This window comes from Myotis brandtii, unplaced genomic scaffold (genome assembly GCF_000412655.1).
Source record: "Myotis brandtii unplaced genomic scaffold, ASM41265v1 scaffold17, whole genome shotgun sequence".
Lineage (NCBI taxonomy): Eukaryota > Metazoa > Chordata > Mammalia > Chiroptera > Vespertilionidae > Myotis > Myotis brandtii.
Genome location: NW_005356259.1, coordinates 9,234,998 through 9,255,957, shown reverse-complemented (window position 1 = coordinate 9,255,957; position 20,960 = coordinate 9,234,998). Strand labels below are relative to the sequence as shown.

The window sequence follows — 20,960 nt, the reverse complement described above, 5'->3', positions numbered from 1 at the left end:
AGAGGAAGTGGAACCTGAAGCCACTTCTCAGAAGGCCAGGCAGGATTTCATTAGCGAGAGAGAGAAAGGAGGAGAGCAGGGGGAAGGTAAATATGTAAGAGCATGGGATGTTCTTGAGAACAGGAAGAAAACTGACTCATGTGCCTAAGTTTTAAAGAATAGTGAGAAATTTGATAGCTAAGATTAGGGAAGAGCTATGAAAGCTAAGGGAGGGTGGAGAGTTAAAATTCATTTGACATGATAGGAAATAGTGATCTATTCAAAGTTTCAGAGCAGGGAAGTACTATAATGATACAAGCGTCTTGATGGAGTTGGTTTTGCTTACACTGTTGGGCAGAATGGTGAACCTGGGATGCCATTAGGCTTCCAGCAATAAATGAGATGTTAGACACTGCGAGAAAGATTGGATCAGGAAATATCTGGTCGGGAATATATCTGAATGGACAAGACGGTCAACAATGAGAGCCACTGAATCAAAAATCAATGGAACTTGGAGACTGACTAGACAAGGGCACGGAGACAACTGACATATCTGAGATAATACCACAGTCTTGAGTAAAAGCACAAGGGGACCAGTGACCAGGATGGAACATTAAGAGGAGGGAGTGTGAGTGTGTGTGTCTTGGATGAGAAGAAGATGAGCAGTTTGATTTCAGAGTTCTGAATTTTCATTCACCTCTATCTGACTAGAAAGTTGATATAACATATTTCTAAATGAGAACTATTTTGTTTTCAAGAATAAGATTAAAATGCATAGATTACATCTACCTGACTATACTGCAAATAGTTATAGCATGTAATCTGAAAATTAGAAGGAGGATAACAACAACTCAGATAACATGAGCACTACAAACAGAAATAGCTTTAAGGAGAGAGAAACCAAGATGGCGTCATAGGTAAACACCGGAGATTGCTGCCTCGCACAACCACTTCAAAAATACAACTAAAAGACGGAACGGACATCACCCAGAACCACAGGAAGGCTGGCTGAGTGAAAATTCTACAACTAGAAGGAAAGAGAAAAGCATACCGAGACTCAGAGGAGGTGCGGTGCGGAAGTAAAATACAAAGGTGCGGAAGTGCTGCGGAGTGGGCTGGCGGCTGAGGGCACGGTTGTCGTTTTCAATCGGGAGGGAGTCTTAGGCTCTGAGCTCCAGTTCTGGGTGAGTTTCTGGGGACCCAGACTCAAACGGGAGAAGCGGGACTGTCTGGCATCGGTCGGAACTCGAGGGCAGCTTTCTCTCCGAGGCACTTGCAGCAATTGCTGGGACACTGAGAAGCAGAGCCTCTGAGGACGGGACTGAAAGCAGCTATAACTGCTCGCTCTGCCCGCCCTGTTGATCCCCTGGGACCCACCCTGCCCAAGCCTTGCACAGAGGCATTTGCTGGATAGCCTCAGGCAAAGGCTAGATTAGCACCTCCCTAGAGGACAGAAGTTCTCCCACTGCAGACATAGCTGATTCTCACAGCCAGTTGGCCTGGAGGTCAAATCCCCCCCAGTGTTACCTACAACAATCAAGGCTTAACTACAACAAGACTGTGCACAAAGACCACTAGGGGGTGCACCAAGAAAGCATAAAAAATGTGGAGACAAAGAAACAGGACACAAATGACAGAAATGGAGGAAAGCAAACTGCTGGATATAGAGTTCAAAACCACACTTTTAAGGTCTTTCAAGAACGGTCTAGAAGCCGCCGATAAATTTAGTAAGACCCTCAAAAAGACTGGTGAGACTGCCAATAAATGTAGTGAGATCCTCAAGAAATCTAATGAGTCCCTCGATGTTGTGATAAAGGACCAACTAGAAATTAAGCATACAATGACTGAAATAAAGAATATTATACAGACTCCCAACAGCAGACCAGAGGATCGCAAGAATCAAGTCAAAGATTTGAAATGCAAAGAAGCAAAAAACACCCAACCGGAAAAGCAAAATGAAAAAAGAATCTGAAAATACGAAGATAGCGTAAGGAGCCTCTGGGATAGCTTCAAGCGTACCAACATCCGAATTATAGGGGTGCCAGAAGATGAGAGAGAGCAAGATATTGAAAACCTATTTGAAGAAATGACAGAAAACTTCCCCTACCTGGTGAAAGAAATAGACTTACAAGTCCAGGAAGCACAGAGAACCCCAAACAAAAGGAATCCAAAGAGGACCACACCAAGACACATTATAATTAAAATGCCAAGAGCAAAAGACAAAGAGAGAATCTTAAAAGCAGCAAGAGAAAGAAATTCAGTTACCTACAAGAGAATATCCATACGACTGTCAGCTGACTTCTCAACAGAAACTTTGCAGGCCAGAAGGGAGTGGCAAGAAATATTCAAAGTGATGAATACCAAGAACCTACAACCAAGATTACTTTATCCAGCAAAGCTATCATTCAGAATTGAAGGTCAGATAAAGAGCTTCACAGATAAGGAAAAGCTAAAGGAATTCATCACCACCAAACCAGTATTATATGAAATGCTGAAAGGTATCCTTTAAGAAGAGGAAGAAGAAGAAAAAGGTAAAGATACAAATTATGAACAACAAATACGCATCTATCAACAAGTGAATCTAAAAATCAAGTGAATAAATAATCTGATGAACAGAATGAACTGGTGATTATAATAGAATCAGGGGCATAGAAAGGGAATGGACTGACTATTCTTGGGGGGGAAAGGGGTGTGGGGGATGCGGGAAGAGACTGGATAAAAATCGTGCACCTATGGATGAGGACAGTGGGTGGGGAGTGAGGGCGGAGGGTGGGGTGGGAACTGGGAGGAGGGGAGTTATGGGGGGAAAAAAGAGGAACAAATGTAATAATCTGAACAATAAAGATTTAATAAAAAAAAAGAAATAGCTTTAAGAATGATTTCAGGGGTCACTGGGATGATATGTCAAAATATGAAGGATGGAACTTGATATCTTTTTTTAATAAAAAAAGTTGACTAATGTCTGCTTAATTCCAACACGAATGAAGGGAATTTAATTTATTTCAAATTAATTTAAGAAAACTTGGGCCAACAAAACATACACAGATTGAACAGAGTAAGTAGGAATAAGAACATGGTCAGGAATGAGAAATGAACATTAGCCAACTTTACACCATAAGCCAGGGCCATTAATATGAATGAACATGTTACCTGTCCGGTCCCAACAGCACCACAGTACACCACATTGGAGCCCATGCAGCCCAGCAACTCCTTGGCAGCAGCAAATTCCTCTTCGACTCCTCCCACCATGAACGTGAGGTTCCCAGACCGAGCAGCTCCCACACCTGAATGGTTTGGGGTAAAGAGAGAGTGAAATGAGAGACAATCCCCAAACCAAATGAAAACATCTTGCTTTCAAATTATACTTGTCAGGTATGTGCAAGACACTCTAAATTTCTCCTGGAATATTTTAATAATCAAGTATCATGTAGGTTAATCACAAGCCAAATGAGGCAGATTTAGTCAAACCTTCAATTCATCTTAAATATTTAGGCACAATCATGGCAGGACAGACCTAGGAATTTGAAATGTGAATTTTATCATTCCCATGCATCTCTTATGCCCCTAAGAAACCTACTCAGTAACAGAAAGTGTATGAAAAAGGTCATCTGTGTCCCAACCAGCATGGGAACAGCCAGGGGAGTTTACTGCCTGAGTCTGAAATTGGGTCTCTGGCTCACACGCTTGCTCTCCACACATTATCTACAGATGAGATCCACGAAGAGCAACCAGCTCTTTCTCCCATAAACAAAGTAGGCATTTCAGTAAGAAAATAGTTGCTTATTTAGAGTGATTACAATGATGTGCACTTTTCAATATTACTTGATTTTTCTTTTACCTCCTGCTATCTACCTTTTGGGTAATTCATTCCTAGTGATATGAACAGGAAGAAGAAATAAACTAACACTGGTTTTGCCAGTCCTTAGCATCTTTTTACAAGAGTCTGATGCATGTTCATTAAATGAAAATGAGTGAAGGAACAACTTCTACTTTAGCACAGAAAATATGTCCTAGACTTACCCTAAAAGAGTGGGAAGAGGGGGTGACAGGGGAGGGAGCTTTATTCATCCACATTTTTATTAACTGTAAAATAAAACCAAGGGTATTATTACTGTTTTTGGTATTAGAGAATTCTTAATTCAAAGTTTTCGAGTTAGGTTTTGTTGTTCAAATCCAGGAAAGTATGAGAAGAGCTATATTAGTACAATTTTTGCCTTTACAACTTATTTTATAGTACAGCTAGGAATAAAGAAACCCTAATTGTCTGCACTATGTATCAAATCTGGCCATTAGAATAGACAGCTGCAAGTAATGGCCTACTTTTGAATTTAATTTATTCAATGAAATACATAGTTTTTATACATAAAAAGCCCAAGTGAGGACAGCTTTATTTCATTCAAATTGTGAATATTTTGCAATTGCCAAATCAAGTAGCCTTTCTATTTTATAGGTCATGCTATTTTTAACTAATTATTAAAAGCAAAAGAAGTCAGCATTATGTTAGCCAAACAATTTTGGAAGAGGGAGTAGCCACATGTGAAGGCCTGAGAGGCTCATACATACAGTTAAATTACATTATTTCAAAATATTTTCAGACATACTTCGGAGTTGATTATGTACAAAACCCCAATTATAACAAATGCTTTTAATTAGCTAATCTGTGTCATTTGACCATTCTGATAACATTGACGTTTAAGTGACTATCATTTTTTTAGTTTCTAATTATTTCACCAAGATGGTAGATCGTTAATGTTTTACAATTATTCTTCTCAATTTCTATAGCCATTTTTATTTAAACCACATAACCACTCTTACTTCTAATCCTGTTGATCTGACTTAGAGAAATTAGGCAGACAATTTAAGTCAAAGCTTACAAACAAATCCAGCACTATCCATCATAGGTCACTAGCTTTGTATCCAGATTACAGACTGCTAAATAGCTTCAGAGAGTCATTTATTAAAGGAAAAATTAATGCTGACAATGGTTCTCAGCTGGTTAATCTTTTGACAGGTGTACTTTCTCACTTGTTCAAACACATATTTCAAAAAGAAGAAATAAGTTACTTAAGCAAGAGAAGATCACGAAAGCAAGACTAATTCATCTTTTAATTCAGAGGTCTGTGGTATTCCTACTCTTTCTTGCTCTCAGTGTGGCGGTATCATTATTTCCGACTATCATAGCCTACATTCCAATGTAAGGGTCTAAAGTGGGTAATTCTAAAGTTCTGGCATTCTTTGAGACTGAATCCTATCTTTCCATACATATTCATCTAACCATACAATATTATCAAACCTAGTCCCACTGCAAAGGCAAAATTCAGACCTAAAAGATCCTAAAATGAATGTAACCCTTTTGAGCTTAGAAAATAATATCTAGAAAGTTGGAACTCTAAAGCTGTGTAAGACATCTTATAGATTTCAGAAGATAATGTACATATTTTAATGTTTACCAATAATAAATAAATTTATTACATTGCCATGCGATTTTAAATAATTCAAGCCCACTTCCCCAAATAGAAAAACATGGAATATACACTCAGGGAGCTGCTAAAATATTGGGAGAAGTATTTATTTTACCTTATATTCTAGTAATTTTATATACAAAACCAAAATACATCGAGTGCTTAATTCTATTATAGCATTTACTGCGCCTTATTAAAATATTTTATTTTCTTACCTGATTCCTCCATTACTCTATAAGCTCTGACAAGGTCAGCACTGGGTCTTGTTTATGTCAGCATTCCCATTAGCTACCATGGTGCATGATACATTCAATAGCCGGTTGTTTGGTAAATAAATTTCTGAACATAGTTGAAGGAGTAAAGGATCCAGAATGGAATATCTGGTTTGGGGATGTGCCCCTTGCTGGCTGTTATTATAAACAAATGACCTATCCCCCTTGCTGGCTGTTATTATAAACAAATGACCTAACTTCTCTGAGTCTCAGTGTATAAAAAATGGGGAAAGCATTAATAACTTCTGAAAGTAGCTGTGAATATATGAACATATGTTGTAAAATACAAAATACTATTTAAATGTAAGTCCTCTATACTTCACTAGAGGCCTGGTGCACAGATTTGTGCACGCGATCAGGGGAGATCCCTCAGCCTGGCCTGCGCCCTCTCGCAATCTGGGACCCCTTGGGGGATGTCCGACTGCCAGTTTAGGCCTGAATGAGCAGTGCACCAAGCCGCAAGTGGCCAGGGAGGAGCCTGAGCTGGTGCTGGGCACAGCGCCGCTCGCACTCATCCCAATCGTGCTCATCCCAGCCCACTGAGCCTGCTGCCAGTGCCACTCAGGGGATGCTGCGGCCACTGAGCTTGCCAGCGTGAGCCCGGCTTCTGGCTGAGCAGCACTCCCACAGAGCGCACTGACCACCAGCGGGCAGCTTCTGCATTGAGCATCTGTCCCCTGGTGGTCAGTGCACGTCATATTGACCAGTCATTCCATCGTAACGCTTAGGCTTTATTTTACAACTTCAGTTGGTGAGGTGGGAGTTTAACCTTTACCTATGTAATACCTGGAGTCCTTTCAAATTTGGTTATCTAAGCCGTTGTCTTCTCTAGGATAATTTTAGCCTCTCTGGCTTAATCTTAGCTGGCTGGAGGTGGACCTATGAACAATGGAAGCAGGAGGCCAGGCTAGGAAACACGAACGTAGCCCATGGCCAGTGATGTCCCGGATGACAGTGAAGTCCTCCTGGGACATCTTTCAGTGGCAGCACAGTGTATGGGAAAGTGACAAGAATGCTGCCCTTGTTTGGTTTCATTCACTCAACAAAATTAACCTACTAAGAATCAAGCCCTGTTGCTTATGGATGAATAGCCTATATCCCTGCTCCTAAGAAGTTACAAACTTGTGATCCAACCACTTCTCTCCTTATCCATCACTTCCACCCTGGACTGAGCCATCACTGTCTCTCGCCAGGACTATTGTAACTGCCACCTTCTTGGTCTCCCTCCAGCTCTTGCCTCCAATCTATTCTCCATGCAACAGCCAGAGGGATCCTTTTAAAACATAACCTAGTTTATGTTTCTTCCCTACTCTCAAGCCTCCAACGCACTCCATCTCCTCAGTATGAAATCCAAGGTCCTACAAAGCCAACCTCTCCCATCTGTTTCACACCATCTTCTTCAAGGCTTACTGCTTTCCAGCCACCCTGGCCTCCTTGCTGTTCCTGAAACAGGTCAAGGACATTCCCATCTCAAAGCCATGCACTTGCTATTCCGTTTGCCTGGAATATTTTTCCCTAGATATTCATGACTTGTTTCCTTCACTTCATTCAGGTTTCTTCTCAAAATTCATTTCTTCAGAGAGGCCTTGCCTGACCAAGTTAATAATCTAAAATGGTACCCCCTCACTCTCTACCCTCTTTTCCTGCTTTAATTTTGACAGCATTTATTACCCGCCACCTGTTTACTTAAATGTCTCTACTTATCTGTTTCTGGTCGTGTATTCCCCAATAGCTCCATGAGAGTAGTGACTCTGTTGGCTCATTCACCCCACATTCACAGTGTCTTGCACATAAGAGATGATCAGTAAATACAGTATTTGTTCAAAGAAAGGGGGAGGAGGCAGCAATGACGAAGGGAAGTTATTCTTCCTGAAGCACTCCTATGTTTATGTGCCCACAAAAAGGAGAGCTATGGAACTCATTGCATTTTTCCTTTTTGTTTGGAGTCATAAGAAGCAATAACTTTCTCTTCTATCTCTTTAGTTTCTGATTTTTTAATTTTTATTCTTCTTGTCAATGAATTCTAACCACTTCCCTGGTTTCCTCCTCTACCTCCTGCAATAAAAACTATGATGCTACACATACTGAAAACACTCTACAGAGGCTGGGATGTGCAATGATTCTTCATGCATCCATGACTCGCCTGGGCTGTTTCCTCATATGAAATTTCCTTCCCTTCCCTCTTTGCCTGGCTAATTCCTGCTTATCTTTCAAGACAACTCATGTCAACTCTGAGAAGCAGTTCATGACCATGACTCCCTTTCTCTATTCTTATAACATTCCTAGTAATAGCTCCAATAATAAAGCACTTCTAATCAATGTTTTCTTCTGGGGTGCCTCATTAAGATCCTTCTAGGCATGAGCTGTTTGATTCTTAGCACCCAGCACACAGCATTTCTCTGATAAACAGTCATTGTCTTTTTAGGAGATAGGCAGTGAAGAAATCAATGATTAATAAAAATGACCAAGAATACTAATTAAGACTAAGTAAGACAATGTTTTCTAGCTTATCATAAAAGCTCAACTTTCATTTATGGTTGCATAATCACGCACAAGCATAAGTGCACATGTATAAAGACATTATCATGAAGACATAAAATGAAGAACATCTGATCTGAGTTAACAGACCTGGAGTGAAGGTCACACCACTTGGACAAGTTACAATACCTTTCAATCTAAATTCCTCTACCTGAACATGGTGATAAAAACATTTGCCACACTTACTTTGAAGCTCAAATGAAAGCATGCATTGAAAAGATATTTTACAGTTATTATCCAAATGTTATGAAAAATTAAACAGAGCAAGTAAATCTACTTGGCTTGAACATGTCAAAATCTCTGGCCTAACAGTAGCAAAGAACTGGAATCTGGAATTCAGTCTTACTGAGAAGCGGAACCAAGAGTTGTGACAGAAAAACTATTCTGCAAGAGTTGCTAACTTAGAATAACCAGTAGAACTCAAAATAGGACATCACTTTCAATTCTATGGCTACTGGGAAGAGGCCTTCAAATCCAAAGAGCGAAGAGATAGGAATCTAAAACGTACATTAAATGATGTGCTGACACATGCCAGCGTGGAAATGAGGATGCCCACTCCCCCAGCCAGCATAGAAAGGACCACCACCACGCCCCTACCCAGTCCAGAGTCAAGGACGCCCAACTCCAGCTCAGTCCACACTAGTATGGCCCTGGGGGCTCCCCCACCACCCACAGCCGCAGCAGCACCAGCAGCGGTGGTGGGACCCCAGCCTCCTCCTCTGGCCACAGGCAGATGGTAGTTAGGAGGATCTTCAGTTTTTTTCTTAAGATGCATGTCTTGGAGGCTATCTGCTAACAGGCAGCATCTCAAAAGGACAAGAGTCAAGCCAATATAATTTTTTAAGATTGTGGATGGCTAGAGGCTGGACACGAACAGCTGCAGGTGAGAGCGGTGCCAGACATACACGCCATGTATGCAAGGTGAGAGGACTTGGTCCAGCGACCACGGAGGTGTGCAAATTGCTGAGTTCTCTGCAGGGGATTTGCATCAGGAGGGTATCTGACATCTCCATGGCCTTCAGAAGTGTCTGATCCAAAATACCTCCTGAGCTGGGAGGATGGCCTGGAGTGCCCTGGTGGTCAAGAGGAGAGGCTGCCCTTGATGAGGGTCCACCCCTCAGCCCCACCTGAATGAAACTTCAGAGACTAGACTATTTTTCCTGGGGCCCTTCTCCCTCCCCTGCTCCCATGTTTGTGGGAGTTATTAAAATACTTGGTTCTCGCAAATTTTGTAATAAACTGGAAACTCCAGAAAAAAATTAGATATGTCTTTAAGTATTTTTTTTTATTGATTTTTTACAGAGAGGAAGGGAGAGAGATAGAGAGTTAGAAACATCAATGAGAGAGAAACATCGATCAGCTGCCTCCTGCACATCTCCTACTGGGGATGTGCCCGCAACCCAGGTACATGCCCTTGACCGGAATCGAACCTGGGGCCCTTCAGTCCGCAGGCCGACGCTCTATCCACTGAGCCAAACCGGTTTCAGCTAGATATGTCTTTAATACTGTAAAAATCTTGCCACCAAAGCACTCTCATTGATATATAGCAAAACGTAGTAAATCACTTAATTTACTCAAAAGAACTTAAATGTTTTAAGCAGTCTGCCATCAAAAGAGACCAAGAAGGGGACCAATGGGACTGGGATTGCAATGTGAGCCGTCTTTAAAATGCAATTGTTCTAATCATTTTCTACAGATGCAGCCTCACAAGGGGCTGCTGTCACAGGGACCATTTACGACTTGTTATGGTGTCTCTATTGTTTACCAGCGACATTCGCTGAAAAAGGCGACAGCTGGGACAGAAAGCTGCTACTCAACGAACAATATAATCCCGTGAAAGTAATCAACAAATTTAAGGGTGTTAATTAACTTTACACTTTATCATGTTCAATTAGTTGTCCTTTCTAGAAAAGATTGCCGTGCACAATCAGTTTAGAGCGTGCCATGTTTGATTTGTAAGTGATCACTGTTTCTGTTTCAGAGTCCATGTCAGATGTTCTCCTGGGTTTTGGTGACACAGATGAATGGCTCTGCACATGTTAGGGGGTGATCTGGTTTAACATAAGCCAACATAACATAACCCCTTGTTAACACTATCTCTGTATTATCCAAGCTGGAAACGGAAGAGCAAAAACTCAGTACTATTCTGGAGTCAGATAAACAAAGTTTAGTTTGTTTTCCTGAAATAAACAAAGACACAAATACATGGAGAATTAAGCAATTTTTCATCATTATTTTTCAAAATAGGACTTGTCTTTCAGGGGCATGTTTGGGATCATTTCCTCCCAGCAAGATCTCAAAGCTCTGCTACATTATGCAGAGAGCACCACCGTATCCTCAGACTTTGCATAATGCACAGCCTTCTCCATGGCAGGTGAACAAATGCTAGGGATGTGCTGTTAAGTACTGGCTGGTGTTAAATTCTAGAATGTGACTTTTAAACCTAGAATCTGTATTGTATAAGAGTGGAAAACCTGCAGGGAAGTATATTAATCTATGAATGCAATGCGCCTTTTCGTTTACCTTTAGTGCACCTGTTCCTACTTGCTAATAAGACAAGGAAAAGCTCATGATGGAGTGACACTATATTCAGTATTGCATTTTAATGAAAGTCACTACAGTTCCTCTGAACTGATAGAGCTTTGCATCAAAATATTTCCTAAGTCATTGATGAGGTAAACAAAACCCAAAACTAAGGTTTGGCAGGAGATGTCTATCTTTAAGCAAACAAAAGCAAAGGACATGCATCTATCTCTTAAAACACACCTAAATACATACAATTTTGAAACATCTTCACAAAGCTAAACCTTGCTCTTCTACACTAGCTGTGTCCTTCACAATACAAATTACACACATATAAATAAGCTACAGCTGGTTAGCTAGTGATGGCAGACACAAGGACAAGCTGAACTACTTCAAAATAGAAAAGTTGTTAACGCTGAAAGCTAATAATGTCCTAAGTTAAATATTAAAGAAGGAAATTATAGGCTATATCTGAAACAGCTGAAACCACAATACAGCATAGCAGAAAACATCCGTTTTCTGCAGAAGATCTGCAGGGAGAAGGGAAGCGGTCGATAGATCCTTAAATTGGAAGCAATAGCCGTTCTTCTATCCCAAGTTGGCAGCTGCTCCATTTGCAGACCTGGTTCATTATTTACCCATAATGACCATCAAGCTGCAGTCAAAGTCAGATCACAACAACTGTCAGCAGCTCTTTTAATTAGCCTTGTTTGAATTCAGATAAATATCACAATAGACCTGCTTATGCTGAAAGAGCAACAGAATGTTCCGCCTGGCGCTGGGCTGGCTTGAGCAGGAAGGACCAGCGCAGTACGGAGGCCGTCAGACAGAAACGCAGAGTGGGGTTTTGCAAGGGTGGGTGGGGTAAATCAGAGAATAAATTGGTTTGCTTTTCATTTATTTGAAAATCAGTTGAAAATGAATTCTCTGACATTCACCCCAATTCTAGATGGTGGATAACACTGGATTGCAATGAAGCACGAGGCTCCTGAAAGCTAAGTATCTGCAGTCCAAGGGAAAAGTTAACTTAATGCCTGTGGAGAATGTGATTTTCAAAACTCCCATCTTGTAGATAATGTATCTTCCAGCTTTAAAAATCATTCTTAATAGCCAAATAAGAAATCTTGCATTCAATAGCTTACAACTTAAATGTCCTTCTATTTTACTTTTTTTAGAAGTTGCATTATTTTCTACCTTTTTCTGTGACATGAATCAGATATGTACCCATACATTTTCTATACATTCCTTGCCTTCAGAATTAACAATCACAAGGTAAAACAAGGCTAATAACTCAATTCTGAGCAATCCAATTACTGCCATATTTCACCCCACTCTGGGAGTTCCGCCCCCCCCCTCCAGTTTGCCTGAAAGAAAAACAAGTGTTATTCAAATCTATCTTATTATTTTGTTGTTTGAGCACTGATGGCTGAAGAGAGGTATACTGAAGTATCCTACTATGATGGTGGAACTTTTATCAAGTTTTCCTGTGGTTCCACACTTGTTTGCTTTTTTCTTTTTGGTAATTTTTTAAAATATATTTTTATTGATTTCAGAGAGAAAGGGAGAGGGAGATAGAAACATCAATGATGAGAGAGAATCACTGATTGGCTGCCTCCTGCACACCCCCCACTGGGAATTCAGCCTGCAACCTGGGCATGTGCCCTGACCAGGAATCGAACCATGACCTCCTGGTTCATAGGTCGACGCTCAACCACTGAGCCACGCGGGACAGGCTTTTTTGGGGGTAATTTTATTAGGTACAGTACATGATGTTTTTAGAGGATGTCTGCTGAAGTTTTCCTTTAGATGATAATGTCTCTATTTCACTTCCACTCATGAAAGATACTTGCCATATATAGAATGCCGGTTTCAGCACTCTGGATATGTTGTTCCACTGCCTTCTGGGCACTTCCTGGCTTCTCTAGAATCTTTCAAAACACTGTTCCCCTGTAATGTATCATTTTTCTCTGGCTGCTTTCAAGATTTCTTTCTTTTTCTCTGGTTTTCAGTAGTGTGATCATGATGGATCTGGGCGTGGATTTCTTTGAGTTTCTCTTGCTTCTGGCTGAGCTTGTTGTATTTGTAAGTTTGTCCTTTGTCAAAATAGGGTAGCTTTCACAGTCATGTTTTCTTCAAGTATTTTTTTTTCTGCACCTCACTCTCTCATCTCCTTTTAGAATGCTAATGGCACAAATGTTAGACCTTTTGATATTATCTCACAGGATCCTGGGGCTTTGTGCATCCTCCCCCCCACCCCCAGTCTTTGTTCTCTCTTTTGTTCAGAATAGATATGCCACTTCTATCTTCATAATTGATTTCAGAAAGGAAGGGAATGGGATAGATAGAGACATCAATGAGAAATCACTAGTCGGCTGCCTCCTGCACACCCCCCACTGGGGATCAAACCTGAAACCCTGACCAGGAATCAAACCATGACTTCCTGGTTCATAGGTTGGTGCTCAACCACTGAGCCACACAGGTTGAGCACCACTTCTATCTTCTTTTTCACGTACTCTATCCTTTGTAAGATCCATTCTGCTTTTGAACAAATTCAATAAATTTTTTTTAAATTTCTGGGTACTGTATTTTTTAGTTATAAAATTTCAATTTGGTTCTTTTTTATAGCTCTATTCTGTTACTTCTTGGAACATGGTTGTAATAGCTGTTTTTAAAGTCACTGCCTGATATGAAACATCTGCGTAATCTCAGGGTTGGCATCTTGACTGTCATTTCACTTGAGAATTTATCAGACTTTCCTGGATCTTTCTATGTCAAGTAATTTTTCATCATACCATAGACATCTGGAATATTGCATGTTATGAGACTCTGGGTCTTATTCAAATTCTATGAAGAATTTTATGTTTTGCTTTTTGTCCATTTGTTTGTTTTACCAGGCAATCAACCTGGTTATGGTCAAGCTACAAATTGCAACCTGCCTTCTGGGTGCTATGGGTCCAAAGTCAGTTCAGTTACAAAGTATTTGAATCTGTCCTACATGTGCATCAGCCAGGGGCCAGTCTGACACGTGGGAGGCTGTCTACCCCATAATTAAGTTCTTAAGTCTTTTGGGGGGATGCTGTATGGCTCTGGGGTGGTCCCCAAAGTACATGTAACATTATGGGACCCCTTTCGTGAGTTCTTGGTGAACCCCAACACTCCAGTACCCCCACAATTCCAATCTTCTCCTCCTGATCCTCTAGCTATAAAGTCCTGCAATGTCTGTAGTAGGTTAGTCTCTGGGGCCAAGGAGCAGAAGAATAAAGATAATAAAAGCATCAGAGATTCCTCCACACTTGGACCATATTCCTCTGGTCAGAGAGAAGGATTCTCTTTCCTCAAAATTTTAAGTGTCTGCACAGCCACCACTGCCACCACAGGAGTAAGGCTTGTCTTGTGGCAGAGCTAGGAGGAAAAAATAGTATTTATCCCCCACTCTTTCTGTCTCATAGGCCCCTCCTTTCTGCCCCTTGGCCTAGAAAGCTCCCCTCTTAAAACTCTCCCCTCTTAAAACTCCCCTCTTAAAACTCCCCCCTCTCCCACTCATGCACCACCACAGGAGTAAGGCTTGTCTTGTGGCAGAGCTAGGAGGAAAAAATAGTATTTATCCCCCACTCTTTCTGTCTCATAGGCCCCTCCTTTCTGCCCCTTGGCCTAGAAAGCTCCCCTCTTAAAACTCTCCCCTCTTAAAACTCCCCCCTCTCCCACTCATGCACAGTTCCAGAATTCATGTTGCCTTTGAATCCAAGCTGGGAGATACAAAGAGGGGAAGAGGGCTTCAGGAAATCGCTGGCAGAGCTTTTGCACCTCAGCTTCTGTTTTCCTTTTCCAATCTATTATCATTTACTTTTCAGAGTCCTCAAATAGCTGTTCCATTTGTTCTGTCCAAGGTTTTTTGTTACATTCATTAGGAGAAAAGGGCAAAGTGTTTTCACTCCATCTTAACCAGAACAGGAACCTACCCATCATTCTTGAAGAAAAGTTTTGCTGAATGAAAATTCTAAGTTGAGCCGAAACCGGTTTGGCTCAGTGGATAGAGCGTCGGCCTGCGGACTGAAAGGTCCCAGGTTCGATTCCGGTCAAGGGCATGTACCTGGGTTGTGGGCACATCCCCAGTAGGAGATGTGCAAGAGGCAGCTGATCGATGTTTCTCTCTCATTGATGTTTCTAACTCTCTATCTCTCTCCCTTCCTCTCTGTAAAAAATCAATAAAATATATTAAAAAAAAAAGAAAATTCTAAGTTGACAAATTATCTGTCAGTACTTTGTCCATATTATTCCACTGTCTTCTGGCTTCCATTGTTGCTCTTTTTTTTTTTTTTAAATATATTTTATTGATTTTTTAGAGATGAAGGGAGAGGGATAGAGAGTTAGAAACATCGATGAGAGAGAGAAACATCGATCAGCTGCCTCCTGCACACTCCCTACTGGGTATGTGCCAGCAACCAAGGTACATGCCCTTGGCCGGAATCGAACCTGGGACCCTTCAGTCCGAAGGCCGACGCTCTATCCACTGAGCCAAACCGGTTAGGGCCATTGTTGCTCTTAAGAAGTCTGCAATTTACACAAAAGACTACATATTGTATGAATCCTACATACATATTTACTTTTATTGTTACGTGAGAGTCTAGATTAGACAAAACAATAATAATAGAAAGTAAATCAGTTATTACCTTGAGCTGGGGGAAGGGAGTGACTACAAAGGGGCATGAGGGAACTTTCTTGGGTGATGAAAATATTCTATATTTAATTATGATGTTTATGACTATATACAATTGTCCAAACTCATTTCTAAACTTAAAATGAGTGAACTGAACACAAATTATACCGCAATAATTCTGAAGGGCAGGAGGAAGACTGGTATCTGTCTGTTGTTCTTTTGTAGGTAATCTGTCTTTTCTTTCTAGTTGTTTTAAATATTTCTCTCCTTATTGGGATTTTCCAATTTTACCACAAGTACATAGTAAGATTTCTTTTTCTTTAACTACTATTTGGTGTACCTTGTACTTCCTGTTTCTGTGGATTTATGTCTATCCTAGAAAATTCTCAGACATTATCATACTGACCATTTCCCACAATTTCACTTGGAACTCCAATCAGATGCATGTTTGACTTTTTTCTTTCTAGCCATGTACACATGTCTCTCAACCTTTCTTTCATATTGTCCATCTCCAAGTCTTTCTGTACTACATTGGATTATTTCTCTAGATCCCTCTTCCTATTTACTAATTCTCTCTTCAGTGCCCAAAGGCCATTTAACTCATCTATTGATTTTTAAATTTCAATGATTTTCTACCTAATTTGATAGTCCCTTGTTCATTTATATTCAATTCTATCTTTTATTTCTTTAAATGTTTTATATATAGTCAATTTACATTCTGTTTTGGAAATTTTAGTATCTATAGTTCTTAAGAATTAAATTTGTTCCTATTGACTCTTGGTCTAGTGACTTGTTTTATGTGTCTGAATTTTTTTTTTTTGAGCTCATATTTACTGTGCTTAATATTTGTAAATTTTGCCAGTTCTGGGTTGAGGATGATTTTCTCCAGAGATAATTTTTATTCATTCTGTGGGTGACAGGCCTTACCAACTCAGAAGACCTTAATTTTATTAGTTGGATATTTTTCCAATTGGGTGAGCTAAATTTGAACTCTATACCCGTGGGATCACACCTACTGTTTCAAAGATTCAGGGGAAACTATTTTATTTCCCAACCTATAACCAGCACAGTCAGATTTCCTAATTAGTTTCTTTCACTAGCAGACAGATTATCCACAGGCCACCCTTTTCCCTGGGGAAATGGCCTCTAGTTATTTTGGATTTTGGGGGGAAGAGCAATGGGAAGCAGAGGTCAGATTTCTCACTTTGTGTGAACACAGCGCCTAGCTTTCCATTACCCCCATGATTTTTCACCTATAAATATTAATCCCCTAAACCCCTGGTTCCTGAAATTAACATGTGCCCTCCAGGGTAGCCAAAGCTTCTAAAGCAGCGGTTCTCAACCTGTGGGTCGCGACCCCTTTGGGGGTCGAACAACCCTTTCACAGGGGTCGCCTAAGACCATCAGAAAACACATATATAATTACATATTGTTTTTGTGATTAATCACTATGCTTTAATTATGTTCAATTTGTAACTATGAAAATACATCCTGCATATTAGATATTTACATTACAATTCATAACAGTAGCAAAATTACAGTTATAATTTTATGATTGGGGGTCACCACAACATGAGGAACTGTATTAAAGGGTCGCGGCATTAGGAAGGTTGAGAACCACTGTTCTAAAGGGTTTAGCACTCTAATTTCGGGTTACTAGTCAACTATTTGGTCACTGAGAATTTCCCTTATTTTTTTAGGAATTTGATATGCATTAAAAATATGGGTTGTTGTTGTTTTGTTAATTTATTCAACACCTGGGTGTTGTATGATAGCATAGTATTTTAATCCACCATACTGCCAGAAGCAGTAGATATCTATGTAAAGAAACAAAATGGGTCCTTAAATGTCAAAGGAAAGGTAGATTTTCATCTTATTTTTATACCAGGATATCCTTAACTCTTTTCTGATTATAAAACAGGTTTCACCTTTACCATTAGTACCTATATTACACTAAAAATTTACAACAGAATATTGCTTTTATGGCATCTAATTTCACAAGTGAAATTAAGAAATTTCATCCAACTAGTGAATCAAGTTTATGAATATTTTCCATGAAAGTAATCTAAAATGAAACATTAGGTGCTTGAATCTCTAAATCACTTTAGTTTTGTGCTTTTCTATTTGTTTTATACATCTCATTCAAAATACTCTCCATAAACTAAATATTTACTGAATATTTTCTATATACAAGGAATCTACTCTTGTCTCTTCAGGGTATACAAAAATAATTAAGACCAAATTCTTGCTCAAATTAAGTTTTGTGATCTTGACAAGAGTTACTGTATTATAAAATTAACTTTAATACAAAGAAAATCAATTGCCGTTAAAATACTCAAAATTCAAAAGAGGGAAACATCACATTCCTTTGTGATGGAAAAGAAAGTAGGAGAGCCTTCACTAAAAAGATCACATCAATATGGGCCAGGAAAGATTATTAAGATTATGATATGCTGGCAGGAAATTATTTGGAGCAGAGAGAGAAATTCCGGTGAAGTGAATTGCAAAAGCAAGTATGTAAAGGTATATAAGTGTGGGGTCTGTTCAGAAAATAGTAAGCACCTGAATTTGGAATCATTAAAACTTCATATATACTAACTCTCACTTAATCTTCCTCAAATACTCCTTTTGGTGCACAGGACAACACTCCAACCGAGGCACCTCACCAGGGAAAGCAAAAGGTTATTTTTAACTAAATTCTCAGTTTCTTCGAAATAGAGTTAGGCAAATACAAGGGACATCATTTCAAAGTATAAAATACATTTTCCTATCACTTAGGAGATTTAAAAAAAGAACTATCTGTATTCCCAGTGATATTGCAGACAGTCAAGAAAGGCAAGTTGACTGTTATTCCTTGTGTTCAGACAGAACTCATTTTACTAGACAAAGGCCTATGTTTTACCAAAAAATTTTCAGCAAAGTATATACCACCACCTTCCCTAATAGCAAGATCCTTAGCATTTAAAATTATTTTAATTTTTTAGGAATAAGATTATAAAGCTAGACACCGTGCCACATAGGGTTTTTTGGTTGGAAATTTTAGAGCCAACCAACTGGACTCAACAGAAATGCAATGTAGGTGAGGAGAGAACACAGGTGCACAAGGCACTACAATGCGAGGTGGCGTGGTAAGTGCCCTACATGTAATGGTGGCTTATAGGAAGGGTCACCTGTACCTAAGGAGGATGCTACAGGAGGCTGGACTTAGAGTTTGACAGATAAAAAATGAGGAAGAGGTTAAAAACCCAGTAAAAAAAAAAATAGGCATAAACAAGAACCAGAGACTTAAGTAGAGGAGGTACACGATTAAGGCATGTGGACATAAATACTAAGAAACGAGTAGAAAAGCAAGTTGGATCCAGCCTGTGGAGGGCCCTGAGGGCAGGCTGAGAGGACTGGGTGGCTTGGGTGAACAATGTATCAGCTGTGTGCCTTGTGCAGCAGGAAGCAAACCTCAGCCCAGTGAGCACAGAAGCACAGCAGTGCCCAGCAGCCGGGGTGGGAAAGGCAACGAGAAGCAGAGGAAGTCTGAGCTGCCATGTGCTGTTATACCTGCTTTCTGAGCAGAATGCACAGGACTGTTTTCAAGAAGAGAGACATGTGCACTTGGTCAGTTTTAAACTATGATTTGGAGGCCTCCCTTGGGCAACCAGCAGAGCCTTTAATGAAGGAAACAAATGTTTATCACTTAAGTAGGGAAATCTGCCTTTTCCTGAATGGACTTGGGGCTAGACAGAACTCTGGTGCCGTGTCACATATAGAAATTTTTTGATATTTGCAACCATAGTAAAACAAAGATTTATATTTTTGATATTTATTTTATATATTTAAATGCCATTTAACAAAGAAAAATCAACCAAAAAAATGAGTTCGCGTGTCACCTCTGACACGCGTGTCATAGGTTCGCCATCACTGGTAAGGAGAGTCATCTCTCGCAGCAGAGGTGGCAGCAGCAGGAGCACACTTGCATGCATGCGTACAAGCTGCCCTTCACTGCTTGGCTCAGCCAGGATTCCTTTCAGACATGCGAGACTCACATTCTGCTACTCACTAATCAAGGCTGGGAAGCTTGAGAAAAAATATTCAGTCACTGAGGAAATAAAGCAGCTGATTCATATTAAAGTGGAAAGGAACCCAAAGAAGGGAGGAAAGAAACCAGGTGAAAAGAGCAGAGAGCAGGGATGGGGACAAAAGAAACCAAAAATGAAGCAAAAAGACTTTAGACAAGGGGAGGAATGGATCAGAAAGAACCATTACCTCTGTGATCACATAAATGTAACTTCCATTGACAGTGAATCTTTATTTTCAAAAGAACTTTTGGTCCATGAAAGGAGTGGAGGTGGTAACAAAGTTAATTACATCTCATAATTGGTAATTAAGACTAGATAACAATGCCTTTGGCAATGTACTACTCTAATGATGGAGGACCAGCATCTGAGAAATATAATAGTATATTAGCATAACCACATATGCAAAGTACATAGAACCACTGCCACAGTTAACGTGTCATTGAATGATTAAATATGAATTCATAATTAGAAAAATCCACACTGTAATTTATTGGCTTTTCTGACTGTTCTGGTTCATTAAAAGTTGATTACTAAACACTGACCTCTAGTGGCCCATAATTTTCTAATGCTACATTGTTTCTCTTAAAGAGTCGGCTTAGATTCCAAAAATCTATTTACCCTAAATAAGGCTCTTACTTTGAAGATGCTAATATCCCTTTTCTCTATAAAGGGAAATACTTCTTTTACCTACTCTTCCCTCCTTAAAATACATTCCGTTGGACAAATACAAAGTGCTAAAAAGCTCCCAAGTGTCATACATTCATTAACAAATCGTGAATGAGCACCTATCCTACATGCTTGGGTGTTTTATTAATACTTGGAAACTGACTCCATTCATTCTGTACCATCCAACCATAAAGTAAATCAACAGTAATACAAAAGTCATGCTACTATCTGTTCACTGCCTATACACATAGGACATACTGAAAACATTTTAACTTAAAATTCAAAGATGCTAGTAAGTTCAGGTTCATTGCATACCCAACTTCTGAGGTTTATCTTAAAAGGAAATTGCTTAGCAACTGTAAAAAAGAAAAAAACCTCACCACAATCTAGCTCATTTCTTAAATTTTCCTTAAAGAGATTTATATAAAGACTTCTCAAAAAAATCGACTTCTATAGCACATAAATGAACTTTCCAATCATCATCTCTCCCTTAAAATACATATTTTTTAAAGTATCCATATGCCCATAGTGGTAATTTAAGTTAAAATTGAACCCAACTTACAAATCTGTAAACATATTTGCTTTTATTATCCAGGTGTACTCATTATTAACACAAGGTTCCAGAAAAGCTCATGATATGAAGAAGAGACTTGGGTATGTTGGTAAAAGAATTATACATCCCTTCATGCCCTGAAATCAGTCAAAGTATTGATCCTGGTTCTCTAAAGCAGTGGCAAAGCTGCAGCATCCTTACACAAAGTGACTAAGCCTCCAATAAATTTAAGATGTAAAC

The 20,960-nt window shown here is 39.7% G+C and overlaps 1 protein-coding gene across 1 annotated transcript in view; it reads right to left on the bottom strand.

Moving 5' to 3' along the window:
• HIBADH (3-hydroxyisobutyrate dehydrogenase) overlaps positions 1 to 20,960 on the bottom strand; it is a gene marked incomplete at its 5' end in the record, with an annotated part of 101,562 nt that overhangs the window by 12,769 nt on the left and 67,833 nt on the right. Inside the window, one exon of the mRNA XM_005862960.2 lies at positions 3,130 to 3,263. Coding sequence (XP_005863022.1) covers positions 3,130 to 3,263 — 134 coding nt within the window. The remainder of the gene's footprint in view (positions 1 to 3,129; positions 3,264 to 20,960) is intronic.